This window comes from Sporothrix brasiliensis (assembly GCF_000820605.1).
Source record: "Sporothrix brasiliensis 5110 chromosome Unknown Cont19, whole genome shotgun sequence".
NCBI classification, from domain to species: domain Eukaryota; kingdom Fungi; phylum Ascomycota; class Sordariomycetes; order Ophiostomatales; family Ophiostomataceae; genus Sporothrix; species Sporothrix brasiliensis.
In genome coordinates, this window is record NW_024467138.1 from 291079 (window position 1) to 314522 (window position 23444).

Sequence of the window (23444 nt, forward strand, 5' to 3'; positions counted from 1 at the left end):
AAAATTAAAAGTTGAAGAGGAGAATAATAGACCGTTTCCCTAATGTCGGCCAGGATGGAGAAACCCAACAACGGCTAACCAGGAACGTTGTCCTTGCTCTCGCCTGGTTTGCCCTAGCGTCGGTTAACATTTGTTCGCTCAGAACACATCAACAACGCTATCCTTGCATTAGCTTTGCGGGGTCAATAGGGTCTAATGTGGGCAAACAAAGGGGATTTCATTCTTGGGGTAGAGATGTGTGTCTCATCTCTCGTATCTATTCGCCAAGTCGACATAGGTGCGACTAGTATTATATGTGCCTTTATCTGACAGTCATCGTGCAAGTGAATAACGTTTTTGAAATAAAGAAAACAGTAAAAGGAAATTTCAGACAACCCTCTGTTTGAAGGATGACGGTCTATATGGGTTGTGTAAGAACGTGACAAAAGGAAGTGCAAATGTACAAAACGAATGAAGGAACTATATGTACAGGTTGAGCAAAACACTCAACATGCAATATATATACAGACAATCCTCTTTTGGAGGACAATCCTGCGTCAGCAGACATTACCCTTCAGCAGACGAGAGCATCTTGGCTTCATCTCTAGTTGATGCTCAGCATCGAAGAAGTCCCGACGGACGTGCTGTTCGACCAGATGTACGACCGGCTGCTTGTGGTGATGGTCGAGAAACCGCTGCTGTATGATGTCGCGCTGCTGTATGATGTCGTGGCGCCCGTCGACAGCGGAACAGACACACTGGAACTGGCTCTGGAACTGGTGCTGGCGCTGGCGCTGGAGCTGGGGAGGACCGACGCAACACACAACACCTCGCCGGGCTGCAAGTTCGTGCAGTCCTTGTTGATGCCCGCGGTGGGGTTGAGTGCCTGCAGTTCCGCAAACGTCAAGCCGTACTTGGTGTCGATGACGTAGCACGAGTCGCCGCCCGCGACGGTATAGTACTGGGCGCAGGCGACGGGCGTCGGGGAGGCGGACGCCGAGGCGGCCGACGAGGAGCTCGGTGTCGAGGCCGAGGTGGCGGACGACGACGCGGAGGTGGTCGTGTTGTCCGTCGACACGCACAGCACCTGGCCCACATTGAGGTTCGTGCAGTCGGCGTTGATCGCATTGGGGTTCCACGCCAGCAGCTGGTCAAACGAGATGCCGAACAGCGTGTTGATCTTGTAGCACGTGTCCTGCGGCCGCACGGTATAGTAGCGCGTGCACTGCTCGGGCAGGCAGACGGACTGGCCGGCCGTCAAGTCGCAGAAGCGGTTGAGCGCCGGGTTGAGCGCCAGGATCTGGCCGACCGTGGTGTTGTGTGCGGCGGCGATGTCGTAGCAGTCGTCGGTCGGCTGGACGGTGTAGGGGTTGCTGCAGGGCGTCGGCGACGGCGTCGAGGACGGGGACGACGTGGACGGTACAGACGACGACGGCGACGGGGTGGGCACACCCGCCAAGACCTCCTTGACCAGGTCGGCATACGACTCGGTGGACGTCGCGGACGCGTTCGTGTTGGTGTACGACAGGTACTCGTCCCACAGCATGACGCCGCCAAACGACGGGCTCGAGCCGTACGTGTTCAGGATGGACCGCAGGGTGGCCTCGTCGAGGTAGCCCGACGCGCCCTGGTCCGCCGGCAGGCCAATGTACAGCTGGGCGTGCGCGCTCCGCGTGCCCGGCAAGAAGGCCACCCACTCGTCAAAGTTGAAGGCGCTCGTCGTGCCGTCGCACTCGGGGTTGTTGTAGAACTGCACCCAGATGAGGTCAAACTGCGCCTCGGCAATCATGTGCTTCATGGGCAGCGAGGCGTCGGACACAATGGGGCACTGCGGCGCGCCCGTGACGAGGTACGGCGCGTCCGCGGCCCAGTACCCCCGCAGCTGGTCGATCAGCGCAATCCACGGCGCCTCCGACGGGAAGACGGCCTCAATGTCAAAGTCGAAGCCGTCCACGGCATTGTGCACCGTCGCGCCGAGGTCAAACGGCCGCGGCCCGCCAAACGTCGCATTGTACGGGCCGAAGGCGCCCCACAAGAAGTCGGCAAAGTACCGCCCGTTGGCCTCCGTCGTGACGTTGTAGTTGGCCAGGACGGCGTCGAACACGCCGCCAATGGACAGCAGCACCTTGGTGCCCAGCGCCTGGCACACGGGGATGCCCTCCTGGATGTCCGTGCAGCCCTTGATGAGGTTGGACGCCTCGCCGTCGACCTCGTACGTGGTGCCCGGGCAGTGCGCCGCGAACTCCATGCCCGGGTAGTTGGTGGCTCCGTCGTTCTCGGGCGACTCGTTGATAAAGGACAGCGTCACGTAGTCGAGGGCGTCCTCTTGGCAGACTTGCGCGAGCGTCCGGTCGCCGCTCTGGCCCCAGTAGACGTTGAGCTTGCCGGCCGCGAGGGCGGGCACGGCCAGCGCGGCCAGCGCGGCCAGCGTGGCCAGGGACAGGGCCCGTCGAGGCATGTGAGGCATATTGGCGGCGAGGCGAGGCGAGGTGAGGCGATATGGAAGCCGTTGGCGACAACTGCTCTACGAAACGAAACATGACATTCAAAACACGGGACAAACATTTATATCTACAAAGTGCCATCCCAACTGTTGTCAAATACGGCGAACACGAGTCAACGAGGACGTCCCGCGGACTGGCTGAGCCACGTTCTGCTCATAATTGGTAATTAAAAGGTGCAAACCGGGGACCGCATCTGGGGACGGGATGAATTTGTGTTTCGTTGTGATTTCCGGGTAAGCTCGTGTGCACGTGTGCCTGGAGAGGACCAAAAGCGGCAAGGTTCCCGTGTGTTCCTGCATATTCCTGCACGATCCTGGCTGATCTTGACCGAGCGGCACGTTGCATCCAAAGAACAGATTACAGATTGTCGAGAACCCGACATTCGTGGACCCGAAAACTTGCGAGAAATGAAGCCTTGTGAATTTGCAGCAGAGACGATGCTGTGTACTCACTGTGTTGTTTTCTCCCTGTAAATAGAGAAAGTGAAAATGCCATGTCGCGTCCAAAATATGTGCGGCGTGGGCGCATACGAGCGTAAGGAGATAAATTGAACTCAAATCATAGATCCTCCCTGAATCCTTTGCAATGTTACAGAGTCCAGATCGTCGTTAAAAAAGTGGCTCCTTCTTTTTTGGGCAGTGATCGATCAAAACCTCAACCCTATTACCCACGTGCTTCTTCCTCTCCATCCGAGTTGCCAACTCTCTTGCGCGCTGAGAGCAAAAGCAGGGCTGCAATGTCCCTCGGTGAGACTCCGTAATTGCTCTGCATCTGATATGCTAAGAAGACTGTGTCCGTGCTTCGTATGAAGCGTATTCTCGACTTTTCCGAGGCCCTGTGCTCGGGTTAGTGACAGCCGGGACTCGGGCTATTCTACGGGCTATTCTACGGGCTGTTTTACGGGCAGTGGTGGCGCCGTTGGGCGCTAAACCTCTCCAGTCAGCGCCTCTGAATGGCAGTCATGTCCACTGCGTTGATTTTCGGCGGTTCCGCCGACGACCCGCGAGACGGCAGGCCATACGACGTAAAAGGATAAGCTTTCACCGCCTAACCTGTAAGTGCCTCATATGTCGTATTGCTGCGTGTAAAATAGGAGGGCGCCCCGCTAAACAGCCCAAACAGGCAAGAGCTTAGGGGTTCCTGTCGTGCAACCGCCAAGTGCTCGCGCAAACTGGGGAGGCCACCCCACCTCTTTCGCTTTTCGAAATGCGGGCAAACATCGTCACCATAAGAATCAAGGAACGGACGACGGCAACATCCGTGTTTCGTACTCTCACATTCACACTCGTTTTGTGTCCCAACAGGTTGACGTTGCTGGTCTTTCTTCTTATAGCCCGTCTTGCTCCTGATTTTCTTACACCAGAGGGCATCTCTTGAACCGCTCTGTAGCATCGCTCCCCGACAGCCCCGCCAGCTTCAGTGTTCAGCGTCCACACCCGTTTTTTTTTTTTTTTCTCACAACCACACACGTCGCAATGCCCGACGAAATCCTCAACGACATCTCGCACCGGCGGTACAGTCCGCTGACCGGCGAGTGGCTCCTGGTGTCGCCGCACCGGACCAAGCGGCCATGGCAGTAAGCTCCTTCGTCCCCGCGTCGAAAGAATATGGAATAGCCGGACTGGAACATACTGACGACCGTCTTAGGGGCCAACAGGAGGCCCCCTCCAAGAACACGCTGCCCGAGTACGATCCCCAGTGCTACCTCTGCCCGGGCAACAAGCGCGCCCAGGGCGACGCCAACCCGGTCTACGACAACACCTTTGTCTTTGTCAACGACTACAGCGCCGTCAAAGAGACCCAGGCCGCGTACGCCCCGGCCGCAGAGACGGGCAAGGACGGCGACCTCGAGTCGCTGCTGCTGCGCGCCGAGGCCACCACCGGCAAGTGCTATGTGTTGACCTTCTCGCCCAAGCACCACGTGACCCTCGCCGACATGGCCGCCCGCGACATCCTGCCCGTCATCCTGACGTGGACGCGCATCTACGCCGCCCACCTGGCGCCCACGCACCCCGTCTACGCCGCCGCGACGCAGTTCTTGGCGGCCCACCCGCCGACGTCCGCGCACGACACCGTCCCGCGCCCGGCCCGCCAGCTGCGCTACATGCAAATCTTTGAGAACAAGGGCGCCGCCATGGGCTGCTCGAACCCGCACCCGCACTGCCAGATCTGGACGACGTCGAGCCTGCCGCAGGAGCCCGAGAAGGAGCTCACGCAGATGCGCCGGTACCGCGCGACGCACGGCCCCGCGCGCCACCTGCTGGGCGACTACGTCCAGCTGGAGCGGGCCAAGCAGGAGCGCGTCGTCTACGAGAACGACGCCTTCCTGGTCGTCTGCCCCTGGTGGGCCATCTGGCCCTTTGAGGTCCTGGTCGTCGCCACGCGCCACGTGCGCGCCCTCGTCGAGCTGTCCGACGCCGAGCGCGGGCACCTGGCCGACGCCATCCAGGAGGTCACGCGCCGCTACGACAACCTGTTTGAGACCAGCTTCCCCTACTCGTCGGGCATCCACCAGGCGCCCCTCGACACCCTGGGCGCCGACGACGAGGCCGACAGCAGCTGGCTGCACATGCACTTTTACCCGCCGCTGCTGCGGTCCGCGACCGTGCGCAAGTTTTTGGTCGGCTACGAGCTGCTGGGCGAGCCGCAGCGCGACATTACGCCCGAGCAGGCGGCCGCCAAGCTGCGGGCCTGCGGCGGCGAGCTCTACCGGAAGAGATTGTAGGCCGGAGGTGTGGGGTTGAGATGTGAGCAGAAAAAATGAGCAGCGGCGTTAACGGTTGAAGGTCAAAGGATGCATGGAGACGAGCCAGAAAGTAGAAAGCATCTATCATGAGCAAAGCACACCGCGCGAAGTAAGAGCCTGTGCCAATAGCAACGCGTATTACATTACAAAACAAAGCCTCCTTTTCTCCCTGCATCATGCATGCCAATCACCCCCAGCGGTTTTGGTTGTCAGCGTCACAGCCAACACCCTACACCCTACGCCGACACGTAGTGGCTGTACTGCAACGCCATCCAGATGCTGCCGCCCGTGCCGGCAATCAGCGGAAACAGCTGAGGGCCCGTCAGCCGCAGCGTCTTGTACACCGTCAGCTCACTGATAAAGTGCACCGCCGCCACCACGTGCGTAATCAGCGCGAGCTGGTACAGCGCCCGGTTGCCAATGTCGTGCGCCGCGTACATCCGGACGAACCCGGCCAGCATCGTCCACGTCCCAAACAGCCGCGCCGCCAGCGGCGTCACCTGGTCCTGCGCCTTCTCCGTGTCCTTGCCCGTGGTCGATGCCACAATCAGCTTGTGGATGCTGTCGTCGTTGCTCTTCTGGTGGCTGGGCACAAAGAGCCCGTTGTAGATGCGCCGGGTGTAGTGCAGCGTGGCGAGGTTCTGCAGGGAGTTGCCGACGGAGACGATGCCCACCTGTGCGCAGGGAATTCAGTCAGTAATTACGTTTCGCCCGTCTGCAGAACGCCGAGCCTGGCACTAGAACTAGAACCGACCAAGAAGAGGTAGTATGGCATCAAGCCCTGCTCCCCAGACGGGAGGTACGACAGCACGGTGTCCATTGCGTTGCGAAAGTCGAGGGGTGAGGGTCGTCTGGTCGCTGGTTCGGCGTGTCGAGAAATGGTCAGCCGTGGTGGTGAGCTCACTGCCCCCTTTTATTTTTTTGGGGTTTGTTTGCTAGGTCGTTGCAACCCTCCCCAGCATTGAGCTTTCTTATTGGCCAACCGCGTGCGGGCTGTGTTCATTGCCGATGGGAACGAACGCCCTAAAATCCTTCCTCCCCCCAACGGTCGCATCGTCCGACGAAAACGAAAACAATAAAGACACGAAACATTTCCGTCTGTCTACAAACATACACTCTGGACAAACGACTTTCTCGACTTCTTCAACGGCAATCACCATGGAGGCCATTCGCTCTTTTGTCGCCGCCATCCCCAGCCCGGTCACGGCCACCTTTACGGCCGTCGGCGCCCTGTACCTGGGCAGCAAGGTGCTCTCGCAGCTCGGCTTTCTCCTCAACATCTTTGTCCTGAGCGGCACCAATGTGAGTTGCCCTGTGTCTTTTGTTTTCCCGGATAGCCTCCCGCCCATTGTCTGCTTTCCCCTCTAACCCCTCCAGCTCCGCAAGTACGGCAAGAAGGGCACGTGGGCCGTCGTTACCGGAGCATCCGACGGCCTGGGCAAGGCGTTTGCGACCCAGCTCGCCGCCAAGGGCTTCAACCTCGTCCTCGTCTCCCGCACGCAGTCCAAGCTCGACGACCTCGCCGCCGCCCTCGAGGCCAAGCACGCCGACCTCAAGACCAAGGTCCTGGCCATGGACTACGCCAAGAACGACGACAGCGACTACGTCCGCCTCGCCGACCTCGTGCGCGGCCTCGACGTCGGCATCCTCATCAACAACGTCGGCCAGAGCCACAGCATCCCCGTGTCCTTCCTCGACACCGCGCCCGAGGAGCTCGAGAACATTGTCACGATCAACTGCCTCGGCACGCTCAAGACCACCAAGGCCATCCTGCCGGGCCTCGTGCAGCGCAAGAAGGGCCTCGTGCTGACCATGGGCTCCTTTGGCGGCTGGCTGCCCACGCCGTACCTGGCCACCTACAGCGGCAGCAAGGCCTTCCTCCAGCACTGGAACACCAGCCTCGCGGCCGAAGTCAAGCCCAGCGGCGTCGACGCCTACCTCGTCCTCAGCTACCTCGTCGTCTCGGCCATGAGCAAGGTCCGCCGCCCCAGCCTGCTGATCCCCACGCCCGACGCCTTTGTGCGCGCGGCCCTCGGCAAGGTGGGCCGCGGCTGGCAGGCGTTTGCGGCGACCTACACGCCCTTCTGGACGCACGCGCTGGTGCAGCACGTCGTCGAGAACACGGTTGGTGTGGGCCACCACCTGGCCGTCTGGTACAACCTGGTGATGCACCAGGACATTCGCCGGCGCGCGCTGCGCAAGGCCGCCCGCGAAGCCAAGAAGACGACGTAGGCGGTGGGCGAGAACCGGGTGCGTTCGCCGTGCACAGCTCCAACTGGCCCTTGGGCACACGTTCTGGCCTTTCGAGGCCCGTTCCCAGCCCGTCGGGGCACCCATTGTAATCCTCCGTCTTTTTCCCCAATACAACATGAGCCATGTTTATCGTCATCATCATCCTTTCTGCTTTTTATTTCGGGCGAATCATTCACTGGGAAAGCACTGGCGCAAATCAAGCAGCCAGGCTAAGCAAACTGGAAGGACAAACGGAGTATAGCTAGAAAATAAACTTATAAATGTAATTGCAATCGCATTCTTTCTGAAACTCGTGCCAATCCACCAATTGTGACCTAATGTTTCCCTTAACCTTTGAGATCGTAGTCAGTCTCACGAAGCACAGATGTGCATTCGTTGCTCCTTCCCTCTCTGCTCTTTCCTCATGGATTGGTTGGTGTGGTGCCCCACTCAGAGCTCCGATTGCTGTTTAAGGACTAGCGTCTTTTGCGCGACAACTTCGCGTCCTAGGCAAAGGGGAAAAAATTGACCACTGGCCCAGCCTCACATTTTACAGCTAAATCGTAGGAGGCACGACAGCACGACAACAGCACAGCACAACGACGACCCAGCCGGCCAGTGCAGCCATACCGAACCAAGTGACGACTGCCGACAAATCGTCAAGCTGATCGAACGCTTTCTCCTACACTCAAGCGGCTTACAGCGGCCGCGTGCCGACGACATCGCCAATCCAAGCTTGGACGAAGCTATCGACGGAAACGCCATCCGGCTTCTGTCGTCACACGCCGCACCCCATTCACTGCTCTCGACATTGGCACCTGCAGTCATCGATCGGAAGCTCCTCTGGACTCTGTCGTGCATCTCCCAACCAGAGGAATTGGGAGGCAGACCTGCCGTTGGACTGCCTGGAGGCAAACAACAACCCGCTGTAGAAACGGCCACCATCCAACACACATCACCGGCGGCCATCGCCCCGTGACAGCACACACCCTCGCCCGCCATGGCGACGCTGTCCACCCCAAGGCGCCAGATCCCCGGCTCCTACTTTGCTACGCCCGGCCCGGCAGCCTCGTCCCGGCTCGATGGCGGTCGGTCGCTGTTTGACCCTGCACCAGCAGCTCTCTCGGCCTCGTCTGGCGTTGGCAGCGCAACCACATCCTCGGCCCAGCTGCAGCAGCAGCGGCAGCAGCAGCAGCAGCAGCTACAACAACAGCAACTCTCCCAGCGGCCAGGCGGCAGCGCACAACAGGCAGACTCCGTCATGGCCCTGCCCGCACCGGCTGTGCTGACACCCGTCCAAAAGGCAGCCGGCTCCGTCAACCGGGTGCTTCAGCTCGAGGAGAGCTACCCAGACCTCGACTCCTACTGCCGACGTGCGTCCCCCTGCCCCCTTTTGATATTTATTGTTTTTGTCTTGTTTTTTGGTTTCGGTTTTGTTTTTGCGTCTCCTCATATATCGTCCCCCCTGCTAACGAACAACTCAGCCGGCGCTTCGTCCGAGTACGACATCCACGGCGCCGAGTCGGCATGGGCTCCTTTCCACAAAGTGCAGACCTACCCCATCCCGGACCAAATCTTTGAGCGGTACAACGTGTCACAGCTGGTCACGTCCATGGGCCTCTTCACCGAGATCAACCACGCCTACGCTTGTATCGACAGCAGCCTGTTTCTCTGGGACTACACGCAGCCGAACCCCGAGCTGATCGGCTTCGAGGACCAGCCGCACGCCATCACCGCCATCGGCCTCGTCCCGCCCAAGCCCGGCGTGTTTGTCAAGAACATCAGCCACGTCCTGGTGGTCGCCACCGAGGTCGACATCATCCTGCTGGGCGTCGAGGCCACGCCCACGCCCACCGGCTCCAAGCAGATTTCGCTGTACCAGACCAAGATGTCCATCCACCGCGGCGGCGGCAACGTGTCGTTTATTGTCGGCACGGCCGCGGGCCGCATCTTCCTGGGCGGCCGCAGCGACACGGACGTGCACGAGATCTTTTACCAGCAGGAGGAGAAGTGGTTCTCGAACCGCGTCGGCAAGACCAACCACAGCCACCCGGGCTGGTCGTCCGTCGTGCCTGCGTTCCCCGCGGGCCTCGACTTCTGGACGCAGAAGAACAGCGAGAGCCTCGTGCAGATGGTCGCCGACAACTCGCGCAACCTGCTCTACACGCTGTCCAACAAGTCGACCATCCGCACGTACCACATCGAGAGCCCCGACCGCCTCACCAAGGTCATCGAGAAGCACAAGAACGACTGCCTGCGCGACATCACGCACATGATCAACACGTCGCCGCTGCTGACCGACCGCATGAGCATCGTCGGCATCAGCCCCATTGCCATGCAGGAGGCGTCCAAGCTGCACCTGGTGGCCGTCACAAGCACGGGCTGCCGCCTGTTTCTGAGCGCCACCAGCTCGGCGTCCTACACCATGAACTCGTCCAACACGGCACCGCAGTCCATGCAGGTGCAGTTTGTCAAGTTCCCGCCCAAGGAGGCCGGCGCCGCGGCCCCCGTGGCCCTGGCGGCGGCGAACGGGTTCGCGCGGTCCGCGGCCAGCGACCCGGCCATGGTCGACCTGCAGTCGCGCTCGCTCGATCCGACGACCAAGGGCGCCCGCTTCGCGCCCGGCTTCTGCTTTGATTTTGTCGTGCGCAACCAGGAGCTGCGCCTCTTTTTGTCGGCCCCCGAGACGGGCAAGATCAAGGTGACCACGCCGGCGTCGGCCCTCAAGTACTACGAACACGGCAACTGGATCAGTCTGGGCCGCGCCAAGGACGCGCTCGACGTGGGCCTCGTCACGCAGCCCTTTGCGGCCGCCCAGCAGCCGCTCGGCTTCGGCAACGAGCTGGCCGTGCAGTTCGACGCGCCGCCCAGCGAGTTTGCCATCCTCACCAACGACGGGGTGCACGTGGTGCGCCGCCGGCGCCTGGTGGACATTTTTGCGACGGCCGTGCGGACACTCGGTAGCGACGACCTGTTCGACAAGGAGATTCGCAAGTTCATCCACCTCTACGGCCGCGTGGAGACGGTGGCGACGGCGCTCGCCGTCGCGTGCGGGCAGGGCAGCGACCTGCGCGCGGGCACGAGCCGCGCGACGGACCAGACCACCGAGGACCGCGCCAAGACGGCCTTTGTCAACTACGGCGGCCAGCCGACCGTGGCCGAGACCGACAGCAGCGCCATCACGATCGACTCGGTGCGCCTGTCGTCACGCCACGACGCGCTGGCCCTGTACCTGACGCGCCTGGTGCGCACGCTGTGGGCCGCCCGGGTCGTGACGGTCAACCACTCGGCGGCGGGCGTCGTGGTCGGGTCGACGGTGCCGACGAGCAAGCTGACGGCCGTGCAGGAGAACCTGGAGCGGCTGCGGACGTTCTTGAAGGCCAACGCCGGCAGCATCCAGGGCCTGTCGGGCCCGACGGACGTGCGGCGCCGGGCCACGCGGCACGAGGAGATTGCGCTGCAGGCCGAGCACCAGGCGCTGCACGCGCTGCAGAAGCTGATGGAGAGCATCTCCGAGGGCATCTCGTTTGTGCTGATGCTGTTTGACGAGCGCGTCGCCGACATCTACGTGCGCCTCGACGACGGCACGCGCGACCAGCTGCGGCAGCTGACGTACGAGAGCCTGTTTGCGCGGCCGGCCGGCAAGGACCTGGCCAAGCTGCTGGTCAAGGCCATTGTCAACCGCAACATCGAGAGCGGGTCCAACGTCGAGACCGTGGCCGACGCGCTGCGGCGGCGCTGCGGCAGCTTCTGCAGCCCGGACGACGTGGTCATCTTCAAGGCGCAGGAGCAGCTGCAGCGCGCGTCCGAGCAGATCAAGTCGCCGCAGGCGGCGCGCGGCCTGCTCAGCGAGAGCCTGCACCTGTTTGAGCGCGTGGCCGGCAGCCTGACGTACGCCAACCTGACGGGCGCGGTCGCGCAGTACGTGCAGCTCAAGTACTACGCGGGCGCGATCCAGCTGTGCCTGATGGTGGCGCACGAAAAGGACCGCGGCAACGCGGCGCTGGCGTGGCTCAACGACGGCAAGCCGGACGCGGACCCGCGGCGCGCGCCGTGGCAGGAGCGCAAGCGGTGCTACGACCTGGTGCACACGGTGCTGCGGCAGCTCGACACGGACTCGGCGGCGGAGCCGGAGCAGATTGACGGGCGGCCGACGCTGGCGTTCACGAAGCGCACCGAGGCGTACAACGTGGTCAACGACGCGGCCGACGAGGTGTTCCACTTTGACCTGTACGAGTGGTACATTGAAGAGAACCTGACGGACCGGCTGCTGGCCATCGACTCGCCGCACGTCGTCACCTTCCTGCAGCGGCTGGCGGCGACGGACGTGCACCACGCCGACCTGCTGTGCCGCTTCTACACGCACCGCAGCCGGTTCTTTGACGCGGCGCAGGTGCAGTTCAACCTGGCCGGGTCGGCGTTTGCCATTGGCATCAAGGACCGCATCACGCTGCTGAGCCGCGCCAAGGCCAACGCCAGCGTGTCGTCGGCGGGCGTCAGCGGGCAGCGGCAGCAGCAGCTCAACCACGAGGTCACGGAGCTGCTCGACATTGCGCACATCCAGGACGACCTGCTGGAGCGGCTGCTGGCCGACGGGCGCATCCCCGACGAGCGCAAGGTGGAGATTGCGGCGGACCTCGACGGCGGCGTGCTGGGCCTCTCGGAGCTCTTCAACGGCTACGCCGACCAGGCCGGCTACTACGACCTGTGCCTGCTCATCTACAACGCGGCCGACTACCACAACCCGCGCGTGATTGCGGACACGTGGAAGCAGCTCATCAACAGCACGCACGAGGAGATTGAGGCGCGGCTGGCGGCGTACGAGGAGGCCGTGCGCACCAAGACGAACGCAGCCGTGGCGGCCCTGGGCCCGCCGCCGCTGCCGTACGAGGCGGTCTCGGTGCAGATCCAGACGATTGCGCACCGCACGTCGCTGGACGCGCTCATCTTCCCCGTCGAGACGCTGCTGGGCACGCTCTGCGAGTACGCGCTGACGCGCCAGCAGGACGCCTCCATTGGCGCCGACCCGGCGTGGCCGGTCCTGCTGTTTTTGCAGCTGCGCGTGTCCCACGCCATGGTCGTGCACGTCCTGGAGCGGCTGCTGGACGCGCAGGAGGTGCCCTTTACGGGCCGGCGGCGGCGCGTCGTCGTCGCGTGGATCGACACGGCCGTGGCGCTGTGGTGCCACGACGTCGAGGTGACGGGCCAGGGCCAGGTGGGGGCCGGCGACGCGCTGGGGAGCGGTGGCGGCGGCACGTCGTTCGGGTCCGGGTCTGGGTCGCAGCTGGGGCCGTGGGTGGCCGACCTGATGGCGCGGGCCGAGCGGGCCATGACGGACCTGCTGGCGTCGGCGCGGGACGCGCGGGCCAAGGAGGAGCTGGAGCAGACGCTGCACGAGACGCGGCAGCTGCGGGCGCGCGTGGACAGCAATGTGCGGCCGGCGCGGTCGACGATGCGGTTCCGGTGAGCCAGCGAGGCCCCCGAACGAAGTGAGCCCCGAAGGGGGGGAGGCGCTCACAAAAATGCTAAAGGAAGGGGAAACATACATGTGTTTTGGTCGATTTGCCATTTGTCTCTTTTGCTCTTGTTGTTTTGGTTGTCGGTCGGGATTGCGGTTCATGTCATTATTTTGTTTTGTTTCCACTTTCCACTTACTTTCTTTGTAATTAAATTACATTACGTCTGGTCTCTATTGTTTTTGTTTTTGTTTTTAATCCCGTGGCTTAACCGTACCTACGGAAGGCAATGTAGCAGAATCTGCTTTTTTTCATACACGTAGTAACATCATTTCCGGTAGACGTTTCGATTGCGTGACTGAGCTGAAAAAATACATTAAAAGGGCGCAACTATCAACACGCGCAAAGAAGAGAAAACTATCCAACAACGCCACGCCGCCCATCTTCGGCAGTCAATCATCCGCCCAATAGTCGTCTACGCCGCCGCCGTCCACCTCAAACGTCGTGCCCAGCGCCTCCTGGCCCTGCCGGATCATCTGCTGCAGCCGGGCATTGAAGGCCTCCATCTTGGCGTCCGACTCCTGCTCGGCCGCCAGGTTCTGAGCGGCCAGCCGTTTGGCCTCGTCGCTGAGGCGGGGGCTCTCGGTGAGGCCGAGGGACGTGTCGGCGCCGAGGCTTGCAGGACCACCGGCCGACGTTTGTTTTGGCAGCAGCGGCGACACGCCGACGCGGCCGCTATGGCTCCGGCGATGTGCGTGTCCATGGCCATGGCCGGGGCCGTGGCCGTTTTGGGCAGGGCTGCCAGCAGCGCCAAGGGCCATGCTGCTGGATCGTCCGCCAGCTCGACTGGTAGGCCGTGGTGAGGCGGCAGCCGCGGCTCGCGAGAAGGGGTTGTAGCCTGCATTGGTGCCGCCGGGTTGCGGCAAGGGGATGCGGCTACCGCCGGGGCTATTGTAGGAGGCTGCGTATGGACGCCGTGGTGAGACGGTCTTGGCACCACCGACTGGAGTGGAGGCCCGTGGTGAGGCAAATGAGGCAAAACTGGCAGGCTCGCGTGATGACCACGACGGACTGCTGGTCTGGGACACGCGGGCAACCGACGCGGCCGACGCGCCGCGGCGACCGTGCGGGGTGGTCGTGGCGGCACCGGTGATCCGTGATATCGGAGTGTTGATGCGCCGTGACGCTGCTGTGCTGGGCGTCACCGTCGTTGTTGTTGACCCTCGCGTGTAGCTCGGGGCTCGCCGGTCCGGTGTGCGTGTGTCTGCCGCGGCGGGCGTGGTCGAGGTGGACGCCCTCCCACCGCGCAAAGGCATCTTTTGCCCCAGTCCGTGTCCCTGTCCCTGTCCTTGTGCAGTCGACCGCCTCGGTGTTTGTGCGTAGGCTTCTGTCTGTCTCTGCTTCAGCGTCGGATCGACAATGACCCAGTTGCGGCCCAGCTCGTCGCCCGCAGCGCTGACCTGCCGTCGCTTGCCGTTGCGCTGCGGTGTCGTGTCGCGGTCGCGGTCGTCGTGGGTGAGATTGGGTGTTGGTGTTGGTGTTGGTTCGTCTTTGTGCTTTTCACTTTGTGGTTGCGGCGTCGGCGTCGGCGTCTCTCCCACGATCTCCGTCGGTTTCGGCTTGCCTGTCTCCCAGTCGTAGCTCTCGCCTCCTCCCGCATGGAACCCGCGGAAGGCGCCCGCTGTGCAAAACTCCCAGACCTTGCCGACGACGTTGCCGAGTGCGTGCAGCACCGTCCAGCGATCTGCATCGGACTGCGCGTCGTCGGTTGCTGTTGCTGCGTCTGCTGCGGCTGTCGCATCATGTGGGCCCAACGCACGTCGATACTCGACGTCCGAATAGACGCTGTCGTCCATGGCGTCGTGCAGGCCAGGAGCGCCGTGAATGTCAATCTGTCCGGCCAGCGTGTAGAGGTGCCGTCCGCCATGCTGTCCGTTTGTTGCATTCGCATCCCACTCGGCCAGCGGTGTCGACTCCCGTGAGTCCTGGGCGGCGCGTTTCCGCTTGGCGCCATGGTCGGCGACCGACGACACGTCCGAGTAGAGACTGCCGGCCGACCGTGCCAGATCGAGGTAGGTCGAGTCGGTCGGGGAGGACGCAACGGGCGGCCGAAAGACGTCGGCACCGAGGGCGCGTGGCGTGGGAATGGCGTACGGTAACGGGTTGTCAAAGTGGTATGCGCCGGGCACATGGAACTCGGGACGCGGGGAGCCCGCCATGGCGGCGGAGGTGCAGCGCAGCGAAGAGGTGAACGTGACTCGTCGAGGATGATTTGGAAAGGCGTGCGGTGGCTCGTGACCGCGCGTGATGTCGTCGTCTCACAGCACGCGCTCTCAGCAGCGCATGCTGGCCAACAGGAGGCGAGGCTGAAGATCGAGATGGGACGTTGGGTGCGGTCGAGCACGCCGGAGGTGAGTGAGTGGATAAGGTTGCTGCTGTCGGTGGTCTATGGCGTAAAAAGTCGAAGAAAGTGAGGCTGCACAAAGAGCGGCGGACGTCACGAGACTGACGTGAAGGGCGATAACTGGTTGGAGCCTTCTTTGTTGGGGTAGCTGTGCGAGGTATGGCCTGGGGCCGCTAAGACGCCTGCAGCAGGCAGACACTCGTCATCGGGCAGTCGTGTGGCTTGTTGGCGACGTGGGCGACGTGATACTCTGACGAGGTACGACGGGCCCTGTCACTAAGAATATTGACTTTTTGGCGACGATAAGAATAAATCTCAGACAATGCCGACTCGGTCGATCCATCGAATCGAGGCCAGACGCAAGCACTATTACAGCACAAGTGCCGTGCTCGACAGCCCTGTGCCGGCCGAAAGACCGCTAAAAATTAGGTGGAGCGTGCGTTGCCCAGCAATCGCAGTAAACAAGCGCGGCTTAAAGTCAACACGCGCTGAAGGAGTGACTGCGGGTGGAAACGACGGCGAAGTAAGACTAATTCTTTATATTTAGCAAGCAATAAAACAAGAGTATCAACTTATTAACAGGAACAATGTCCTGGAGTGAAAGAGTAAATGAGACAATATTGCGAAAGAAGAATCTACATAGAATTTATTTATGTTTAATTTATTTTAGATCCAGAACAGAATAAAAATAACAAAGGCAATATGAGAGGGACATTAAAAAAAAAAAAAAAAAAAAAAAAAAAAAATCAAGAAAGAAAGAAAAACAAAACTCTGCAGATGCACAGTCACTCACACGTCCATCAACAGGCCCAGCCGCCTCAAATGTTCTACATCGTCTTCTGAACGAAAGCAATCTGCTGTGAGACAAGACAAAGACAGATCAGATCTGGCAAAAGCGGCTGTTGAAGGCACAAACAGTAAGCCGAACATCTCTGATCGCTGATTGGCCCACAGGGCCATATGCCCCAGCGCAAACGATATGCGATAGTGGACCTCGCGGACTCTGTGTTTACATGTCGTAGCGGGCGTTGGCGGGGATGTCTAGGGGGCCTTAGTAGTTTGCGAGTGCCAGTTTTGCCTCTTCCCTCCTTCGTGCTCCAACTTTAGAAGCAACACGACGAAAAGAGAAGAAAACGAGCAAGCGGAAGACAAAGAGCCAAGCGGGAACGGCATCCTTGAACATCGACACACAGAGAGTTCGCTGGTCGTCCTTCGTTGCCTTCGCCACTCCACCAATCTCGACAGATTGTCTCCTCCCACCCAACCACGATGGCAGCCAACAGCAAGCCGGCGCCCAACGGCACGGCAATCACGGTCGAGACATTGATTGCAGGTAGGCCAGCCTGCGTCCAGAATGCACCCTGACGCCCCGCTAATGCCTTCGTCACAGAGCTCGGCGTGGTTCCGACGCCCAAGGTTGCCGGCGAGTGGACGGTCGACAAGGCCACGGATGCCATCTTTGCGCCGACCGGCGGCGACACGCACAGCAAACCGGCCCCCGACACGTCGTCGCCCCTCCCCTACTTCCACCTGCTCGAGCTGCTGAAAACCACCAAGCGCGAAGGCTGGCGCCGGTTCGGCATCACGCACGGCGAGTCCATTGCCGACCACATGTACCGCATGTCCCTGATGGCGATGCTGGCGCCGCCGGCGCTGGCCGCGCGCCTCGACATGAACCGGTGCATCAAGATGTGCCTGGTGCACGACATGGCCGAGGCGCTCGTGGGGGACATTACGCCCGTGGACGGCGTGCCCAAGCCGGAAAAGAGCCGCCGCGAAGCCTCGACCATGGACTACATTACGGGGACGCTGCTGGGGCAGGTGGGGGGTGGTAGTGGGAGTAAGAGTGGGAGTAAGAGTGGGAGTGGCGACGGTGACAACGACACCGGCGCCGTCGGCCGCGAGATCCGGGCCATCTGGCAAGAGTACGAAGACGCCGCGACCCCCGAGAGCCATTTCGTGCACGACGTCGACAAGATGGAGCTGCTCCTGCAGATGCACGAGTACGAGACGCGCGGGCAGGGCCACGTCGACCTGGGCGAGTTTGCGTACGTCGCGACCAAGATGGTGCTGCCGGAGACGCGCGCGTGGGCGGCCGCGCTGCTGCAGGAGCGGGCGGCGCTGTGGCAGAGCCGCGGACAGGCACCGCCCGGGCAGCCGACGATGCCAGAGCTGGAGGCGGCGGCGACGCCAAAGACGAACGGTGTCGACGAGGCCAATGGCCATGCCACGGTGAAGTAAACGGCGCAGAGCGTCAGAATACGAGGGAGCTGGGCAGGTGGATGGGGAATGGCCAGCAGACGGTAGAGCATAGAACAGACACTGGCAACAGCATTGTATTTGCATTTCTTTTGTGGTTTATATTTTACTTTGGAACAAGAGAGCAACCGCGAGAGCGGACGCAATGAGAGCAACAGCGCTTGTGACTGATAATAGACTTGTTGGACGACGTAGTATTTGTCGTCCAAACCGCTCATGTTCCAATGGCTTATTTGCCATCACATTTACCTCTGTCGCGGTTATTTATTTCCAATTTATCTTTTGTGCCATCATTTATGGGGCTTTCCCGGACCTGCGCGGTGTTGACAATTCCGCCTTGAAGGCACAGCCAATCCAAGCCAATTAAGGCAGACATCACCAATCACTAACACCACAACATCACAACGTCCCTGCGCAATCCCCAGAAGCCTCGCGTCAGGGATTGCATTTCCCAAGCAATACCATTTTTGGCCGGTGCCTAGCTGCTAGCAAAGAATGGCGAGGCTCTCACAGGTAGATAAAGGAGATTCATTGCGTTGTTGCGAGACATCCACGCACAAACGGCCTCGAGAAATCCTGCAGCCTGCTCAGGCACCGAGATATTTCAATGCAAGGGAAGGCATGGGCTCGGCGACGATAAATACTCTGTCTTCGGGACTGACGTTAAATGAATTTAAGAATGTGTTGCCGTACTTCATTTCAATCCGACCTCTTGAGAAGATCATCAACGGCCACGACCAACGTTGACTGGCCCTCATGTTGACTGCACTTTTTATACGGAAACACCGACCCCGACGGGCCGGGTTACGGTCGGCCCTTGCAGCGGACGATGCTGTGGAGAAGACGTCAGGACCGAGACCGATACCAGCACAGCCAGAGCCAGAGCCAGAGCCAGAGCCAGAGCCAGAGCCAGAGCCAGAGTCAGGACCTACCCCGGAATCCCCAGGTCTTGCCGGCCACGAAACATCATCTCCCACAACGGCGGCAACAATGGCCGGTCCCTCCACTGCTTCCACCACACCCCGCATCACTTTCTCTTCGCTGCCCGCCGAGATTCGCAGTGCCATCTGGACCGAGGCCCTGCCGCGGCGCGTCATTGGCCTGCGGCCGTTTGAGGCCGACGACGACGAGTACGCGCCGAGCTCTGCCCCGCAGGGGGACAGCGTCGCCGTGGTCAGCGCGCGTGCGCGGGCCAGCGTCGGCAGCCGCATGCCGCAGGCCATGGCCAGCACGTGTTTCGAGTCCCGCGCGGCGGCCCTGCGCAGCGGGCGGTGGACCGTTGGCGCCGAGGGCCAGCCGGTGTGGTTTGACCCGACGCGGGACACGATCCTGCTGAACAGCAAGCGGCGGGTCGACTACATGCTGCTGGGCCGGGCGAGGGCGACGGGGGGGGACGCTCACGGACGCCGGCGGACACAAACGACCACGAAGGTGACCACGACCACGACGACGTCGCTGTCTGGCGCGTCTCGCGCGCGGCCCCGCCGCTGGCGCCCCGGCCGCCGCCGCCGGGCCCGGCCCCCATCGACCCGGCGAGCACCGTCAGCATCGCCGACCTGGCCCACCACCAGCTCGTCGGCTGCCTCGACGAAGCCGTGCGCGGCGGCGGCGGCATTGCCGTCAAGCACGAGCTGCTGCAGTCGCAGGTCGGCGCCGCCATCTTTCCGCTGCTGCAGCGCTGTGCCGCGGCGGCCGCCCAGCGCGGCGGCGCGAGGTCCCCCTCCCGGTCCCCGGCACCACCACCACCACCACCACCGCAGCTGCTCGTCTACTTTGACGAGATTGTCCTGACCGGCACGCGCGCGCAGGCCGTGGCGAGCGGCCTCTTTGGCAGCGCGGCGGCGCCCGAGGAGCACATGTTTTTTGTGCCGCTGAGCGACCGCGCCGCCCTCCAGCGGATCCACGCCCTCTGCAGAGCGCGCCGCCCCGCGTCGGCCGCGTCTGCCGACACAGCGCGCGAGGGACGGGCCCACCTGCAGGGCAGCCTGGGCGGCCTGCGCATCGGCAACGCCGGCTTCGTGGCGGAGCTGCTGCGGCCGTCGCACACCGTCCAGAACCTGCGGATCCTGGCCATGCGGTTTCTGTACCACGCGAAGCAGTGGCGCGCGGACATGTCGGACGAGGCCGGCGAGGTGCTGATTGCGCGGGCCCTGGAGGCGGGGATGCCGCCGCTGGAGCAGGCCATTCTGTTCCGGTTCAAGGAGGCGCCGGCGTTTGCGGGCAGCGAGCAGTGGGCATATGAGCGGAACAATGCGTGATGGGGGCGACGGCGGCAACGGAAGGCAACGGCAAGGTGAGCATAGCAAAGGAAAGAGAGCAAGCACAGCGACCATTATGACGTTCATTTGCATGTTACATGTACTGAATAGTAAAGAAACCGGAAACCGGAATATCGAACCCTATAAAATTGATCCTCCCAACGCCTGGTATCATATTTTGTGTCAATCACGCTTCCCTCCCCCCCCCTTCACCGCGGCAGGTGGGCAATGCCGTCCAGCTCGTCCATGTAGTCGTCCAGCCCGTCCAGGGCATCCAGCCCGTCGAGCCCGTCGAGCCCGTCCAGGTCGTCCAGGTCGTCGCCGGCCGTCGCGCTGCTGAACAGCACGCTAAAGTCGGCATAGATTTCTTCCGAGCCGTCGTCGGCCACATCGTCGTCCATGTCGTCGACGGCGTTGGCGGTGCTGCTGTGCTCGTTTGCGGGGAAGGCGTAAAGGCAGTCGTTGTCGTCGTCGGCGTTGTCGTGGCGGCTGTCCGGTTGGTTCTCCTGCCGACTGTCCGGCCGCTTCGGGTCCTTGACCGGCCGCAGCTTGGGACTCCGCGAGACGGCCCGGACAATGGGGCGGTGCGCAGCCAGTGGCGGCGCGGAGCGGCTGAGCGCGGCGGCCGGGGCAAACACGGCCGACGAGCCGGCGCCGGGGGGCGCATACATGGACAGGGGGGGCGTGGGGGACGCGGGGGTGGCGGGTCTTTGTGTCGTCGCTGTCGTCGTCGCCCGCCCGGCCATGGCGGCCGTCGACACGGGCACAATCGTAAACCGCGCATTGGCCATGTTGGCCATGAGCGACAGGGGAATGCCCGTCAGGGGCCGGCCGGCCGTCGACGCGGCGGTGGCTTCGGCATAGAGGCGCTGCCGCAGCCGGTTGGCCATGGCGGCGCGCCAAATGACTTCGCTGGCCATGGGGGCGTGGGCGTGAGTGTGTGTTGGTGATGCTGTGGACGACGACGACGACGACGACGACGACGTCTTTGCCGGCGCCATCAGCTTCTTGGCATTCATAATCGCCGCCAGCTTCCAAAACCGCTTGTCGCCGGCGGCCACGGACTCGCGGTTGAGAATGTGCGTGGCCGGCTGCGAGAAAGGCTGCGAGAGGCGCGACGTAATCAGGAACCGACGCAGGCGGCGTTTCTTGCAGCAGAGGGCGGCAGTGTTGGGGCCGTCGACGTCGGAGAGAGCGCGGCGGCGCTTGAGAGACGGGCGGGGGAACGCATGCCGTGGTGGTGATGGTGGTGATGCATGTGGCGTTTTAGCGGAAGGCTCTGCCTCCGAGGACAATGGTACTAGTGACGCATCTGGCTCTGGCTCTGGCCCTGGCTCCGGCTCTTGTGACAGGATAATGCTCGGCCCCGGCGTGCGTGGTATCGCGTCTTCGTCGGTTGCCGCCGACGATGCCGTCGACAGTGGTGGCGCCGGGTCGTCGAGCAGGATGTCGGCCTGTGCCGGATGGGATGCCGAGATCCGCTGTGAGGGACACGACGGCGAGGCCGACGACGAGAGGAGAGCCCTTGGACGGTGATTTTCTCTCTGCGCCGGTGGTGGCCGTTCTTTCCGTACGGCATGGGACACGTCGACGTCCGTGGAGTGGGCCTCTGCAGTGGCAGTGCCACCGCTGTGTGTCTCTTGGGCACTGTCGTGTGTCGATTCCAGTTCGGTGCGCTGTCCGGCGGCCTGTCCGGCGGCCGTCTGGTCTCGATGCCGCCATGGCCGGAACGACTTGAATGACCCGCCCCGGCCGATGAAGTCGACCTGTGCAGCCATCGGGGCTCCAGGGCAAGATGCTCTTTGCCTATGAAGGGGACGCAAGAAGACCCAAGTGCCCTAGCCTGTCAACACCGAAAGGGTAGGTGCACAGATCATGTCATGGCGGCTGGTCAGACGAGGTCGTATTTTATGTATTGATGCTGGGGTTATTGAGTGTGACGATTATTATGTCGGCGACGTGAATATATGATATGGCGAATGAGACAGACCGGTGAGAGGAAAGGAGAGTGAGGCGCATAAAGTGTGCGGGGAAGAGGGTGTTATATGAGGTCTGGTGCAGAGAGTGCGTCGTCGGCTGGGAGGGGATGTAAGACAAGTAGGAGGCATGCAAAGAAGGAAAGAAAGAATACACGACGAATGATTCGTAGAGCGTGCGTCTGCTCGGGCTCCACCGACAGAACAAATAAGGGAAGTGTTTCGTACGGCGCAGAGAAAGGCGATGCGCGTCTGGCCAGAGGAGTCGTGTAACGGTCGTGTGCTCTGGGGCAAGTGAAGGACGGGTGGGTACGCAGAAAAGGAGGAGGCGAAAGAAGACAAGGAGACGACCGACGCTCTGGGCGGCGGAGAGAGGAAAGAAGTGGAAAGAAGAGGCGAGAGAGGGAGGTGGTGTGAGGCGGAAGTCGGGTCGATGTCTGGGGCCCAGGGGCCTGACGCTGGATCTGGGGTTGCGCGCAGTTGGCTGGCGGCGGCTGTGTCCGCCTGTGCCCGCGGAGGAGGAGAAGGAGGAGAAGGAGGAGGCGTTGTCCGTGGAGCGCTTCAGCCGGTGTGAACTCTCTCGTTAGATAGAAAGTGCCGTACAGAAGCAAGAAACAGACGGCAAGCGACGACACTGAGCTGCAAAGAAGAACAAGCAGACAAACAAACAGACAAACGAACAAACGAATGGCGGACGGAATCGGTCGCGACTCGACAGGCTGTCGTCGTGCTCTCTACAATCTTCTCCACAAAATCCAAACAGCCGGGTAAGTTGAGAGGTTGAGCAGCAGAAACGAAGAGGAGAGGCGGCGGCGAAAGAGGGGGTGTAGAGTACAGTACAGAATACGTCCAACGTATTCCCGCTGCTGCAGGTGCCAGGGTGCCGTGCCAGGAGGAGCAAACGAGCGGTATTACGTCGTACCGGGGTCTGGAGAAGAGACAGGGCCACAGCAGAGGATGTGCGAGGCGGAGACAGCGGGTCGTTTGTTCACAGGAAAAAAAGGCTAAGCTATTTAAAGATCGGTGACGGGACGCGGTGCTGCGAATGACCGTCGCAAGATGCGTTCCGGCTTCCAAGTTGAAGGAATGTGGAGGCGACACAGAGACTGTCTCATACGGACACGAGATGTCTACGATGTACAGAATACGTTGCAGGCGTACTGAGCAGAGGAGGTACTTTGTACTCTGTACATGTTCGCATGCCCAGGATGCTGGTGGAATTTGTATTGAAAGGGTGTGCCGCCGGCAGACAAACGAGGAAAGAGGAGACGAGGAACGGACGAGGAGGGCAGACAGGAGCAAAAGAGAGGGAGGTCGAGGGGGTAGAACAGAGGGGAGCAGTGCCCAACCTGGGTGAGGCTGCGGCTAGACCACCAGAAGCAGACAATGGCTGGGAGACACGATGCAACCTGGGTCTGGGGAAGGAGGAACAGGGCGGTTGGCATGGAAGACACGAGAGAAGGGCGAGCCACCGAGTCGGCCGTGGCTGTCTGCAATATGCTCGCACGGCGCGCGGTGTCGAGTTGTACCATGCAGAGAGAGACATCGGCAGGCCACTGGCACATTGCAGAGTACATGGACACGGCGGTAGTGTATTGGCCTTGGCCGGCAGGCAAAGAGAACGAACGCA

General features: G+C 61.7%; 9 protein-coding genes across 9 annotated transcripts; 5 read left to right on the forward strand and 4 right to left on the reverse strand.

Annotated features, from left to right (window-relative positions):
• Nucleotides 1–583: 583 nt before the first annotated feature.
• On the reverse strand, nucleotides 584–2446 carry SPBR_00400 (uncharacterized protein; the record flags this gene model as incomplete). Its single annotated transcript, XM_040758719.1, has 1 exon — nucleotides 584–2446. One exon carries the CDS (start codon nucleotides 2444–2446, stop codon nucleotides 584–586), a length of 1863 nt encoding a protein of 620 aa, XP_040617872.1.
• Nucleotides 2447–3958: 1512 nt separating this feature from the next.
• On the forward strand, nucleotides 3959–5208 carry SPBR_00692 (UDPglucose--hexose-1-phosphate uridylyltransferase; the record flags this gene model as incomplete). The annotated part of the gene is made up of 2 exons (XM_040759011.1): nucleotides 3959–4059; nucleotides 4131–5208. 2 exons carry the CDS (start codon nucleotides 3959–3961, stop codon nucleotides 5206–5208), a joined length of 1179 nt encoding a protein of 392 aa, XP_040617873.1.
• Nucleotides 5209–5465: 257 nt separating this feature from the next.
• SPBR_01042 (uncharacterized protein) lies at nucleotides 5466–6049 on the reverse strand (the record flags this gene model as incomplete). Its single annotated transcript, XM_040759361.1, has 2 exons — nucleotides 5466–5903; nucleotides 5984–6049. The coding sequence occupies 2 exons, from the start codon at nucleotides 6047–6049 to the stop codon at nucleotides 5466–5468; spliced, it is 504 nt and encodes a 167-aa protein (XP_040617874.1).
• A 338-nt stretch (nucleotides 6050–6387) lies between these two features.
• SPBR_00794 (beta-keto reductase) lies at nucleotides 6388–7461 on the forward strand (the record flags this gene model as incomplete). The annotated part of the gene is made up of 2 exons (XM_040759113.1): nucleotides 6388–6531; nucleotides 6607–7461. The coding sequence occupies 2 exons, from the start codon at nucleotides 6388–6390 to the stop codon at nucleotides 7459–7461; spliced, it is 999 nt and encodes a 332-aa protein (XP_040617875.1).
• A 1000-nt stretch (nucleotides 7462–8461) lies between these two features.
• On the forward strand, nucleotides 8462–12928 carry SPBR_00046 (nucleoporin; the record flags this gene model as incomplete). Its single annotated transcript, XM_040758366.1, has 2 exons — nucleotides 8462–8834; nucleotides 8946–12928. The coding sequence occupies 2 exons, from the start codon at nucleotides 8462–8464 to the stop codon at nucleotides 12926–12928; spliced, it is 4356 nt and encodes a 1451-aa protein (XP_040617876.1).
• Nucleotides 12929–13369: 441 nt separating this feature from the next.
• Nucleotides 13370–15136, reverse strand: SPBR_00435 (uncharacterized protein; the record flags this gene model as incomplete). Its single annotated transcript, XM_040758754.1, has 1 exon — nucleotides 13370–15136. One exon carries the CDS (start codon nucleotides 15134–15136, stop codon nucleotides 13370–13372), a length of 1767 nt encoding a protein of 588 aa, XP_040617877.1.
• A 1454-nt stretch (nucleotides 15137–16590) lies between these two features.
• On the forward strand, nucleotides 16591–17562 carry SPBR_00863 (hydrolase of HD superfamily; the record flags this gene model as incomplete). The annotated part of the gene is made up of 2 exons (XM_040759182.1): nucleotides 16591–16654; nucleotides 16712–17562. 2 exons carry the CDS (start codon nucleotides 16591–16593, stop codon nucleotides 17560–17562), a joined length of 915 nt encoding a protein of 304 aa, XP_040617878.1.
• Nucleotides 17563–18570: 1008 nt separating this feature from the next.
• On the forward strand, nucleotides 18571–19838 carry SPBR_00680 (uncharacterized protein; the record flags this gene model as incomplete). Its single annotated transcript, XM_040758999.1, has 2 exons — nucleotides 18571–18879; nucleotides 18921–19838. 2 exons carry the CDS (start codon nucleotides 18571–18573, stop codon nucleotides 19836–19838), a joined length of 1227 nt encoding a protein of 408 aa, XP_040617879.1.
• Nucleotides 19839–20047: 209 nt separating this feature from the next.
• On the reverse strand, nucleotides 20048–21616 carry SPBR_00520 (uncharacterized protein; the record flags this gene model as incomplete). The annotated part of the gene is made up of 1 exon (XM_040758839.1): nucleotides 20048–21616. One exon carries the CDS (start codon nucleotides 21614–21616, stop codon nucleotides 20048–20050), a length of 1569 nt encoding a protein of 522 aa, XP_040617880.1.
• Nucleotides 21617–23444: the final 1828 nt, after the last annotated feature.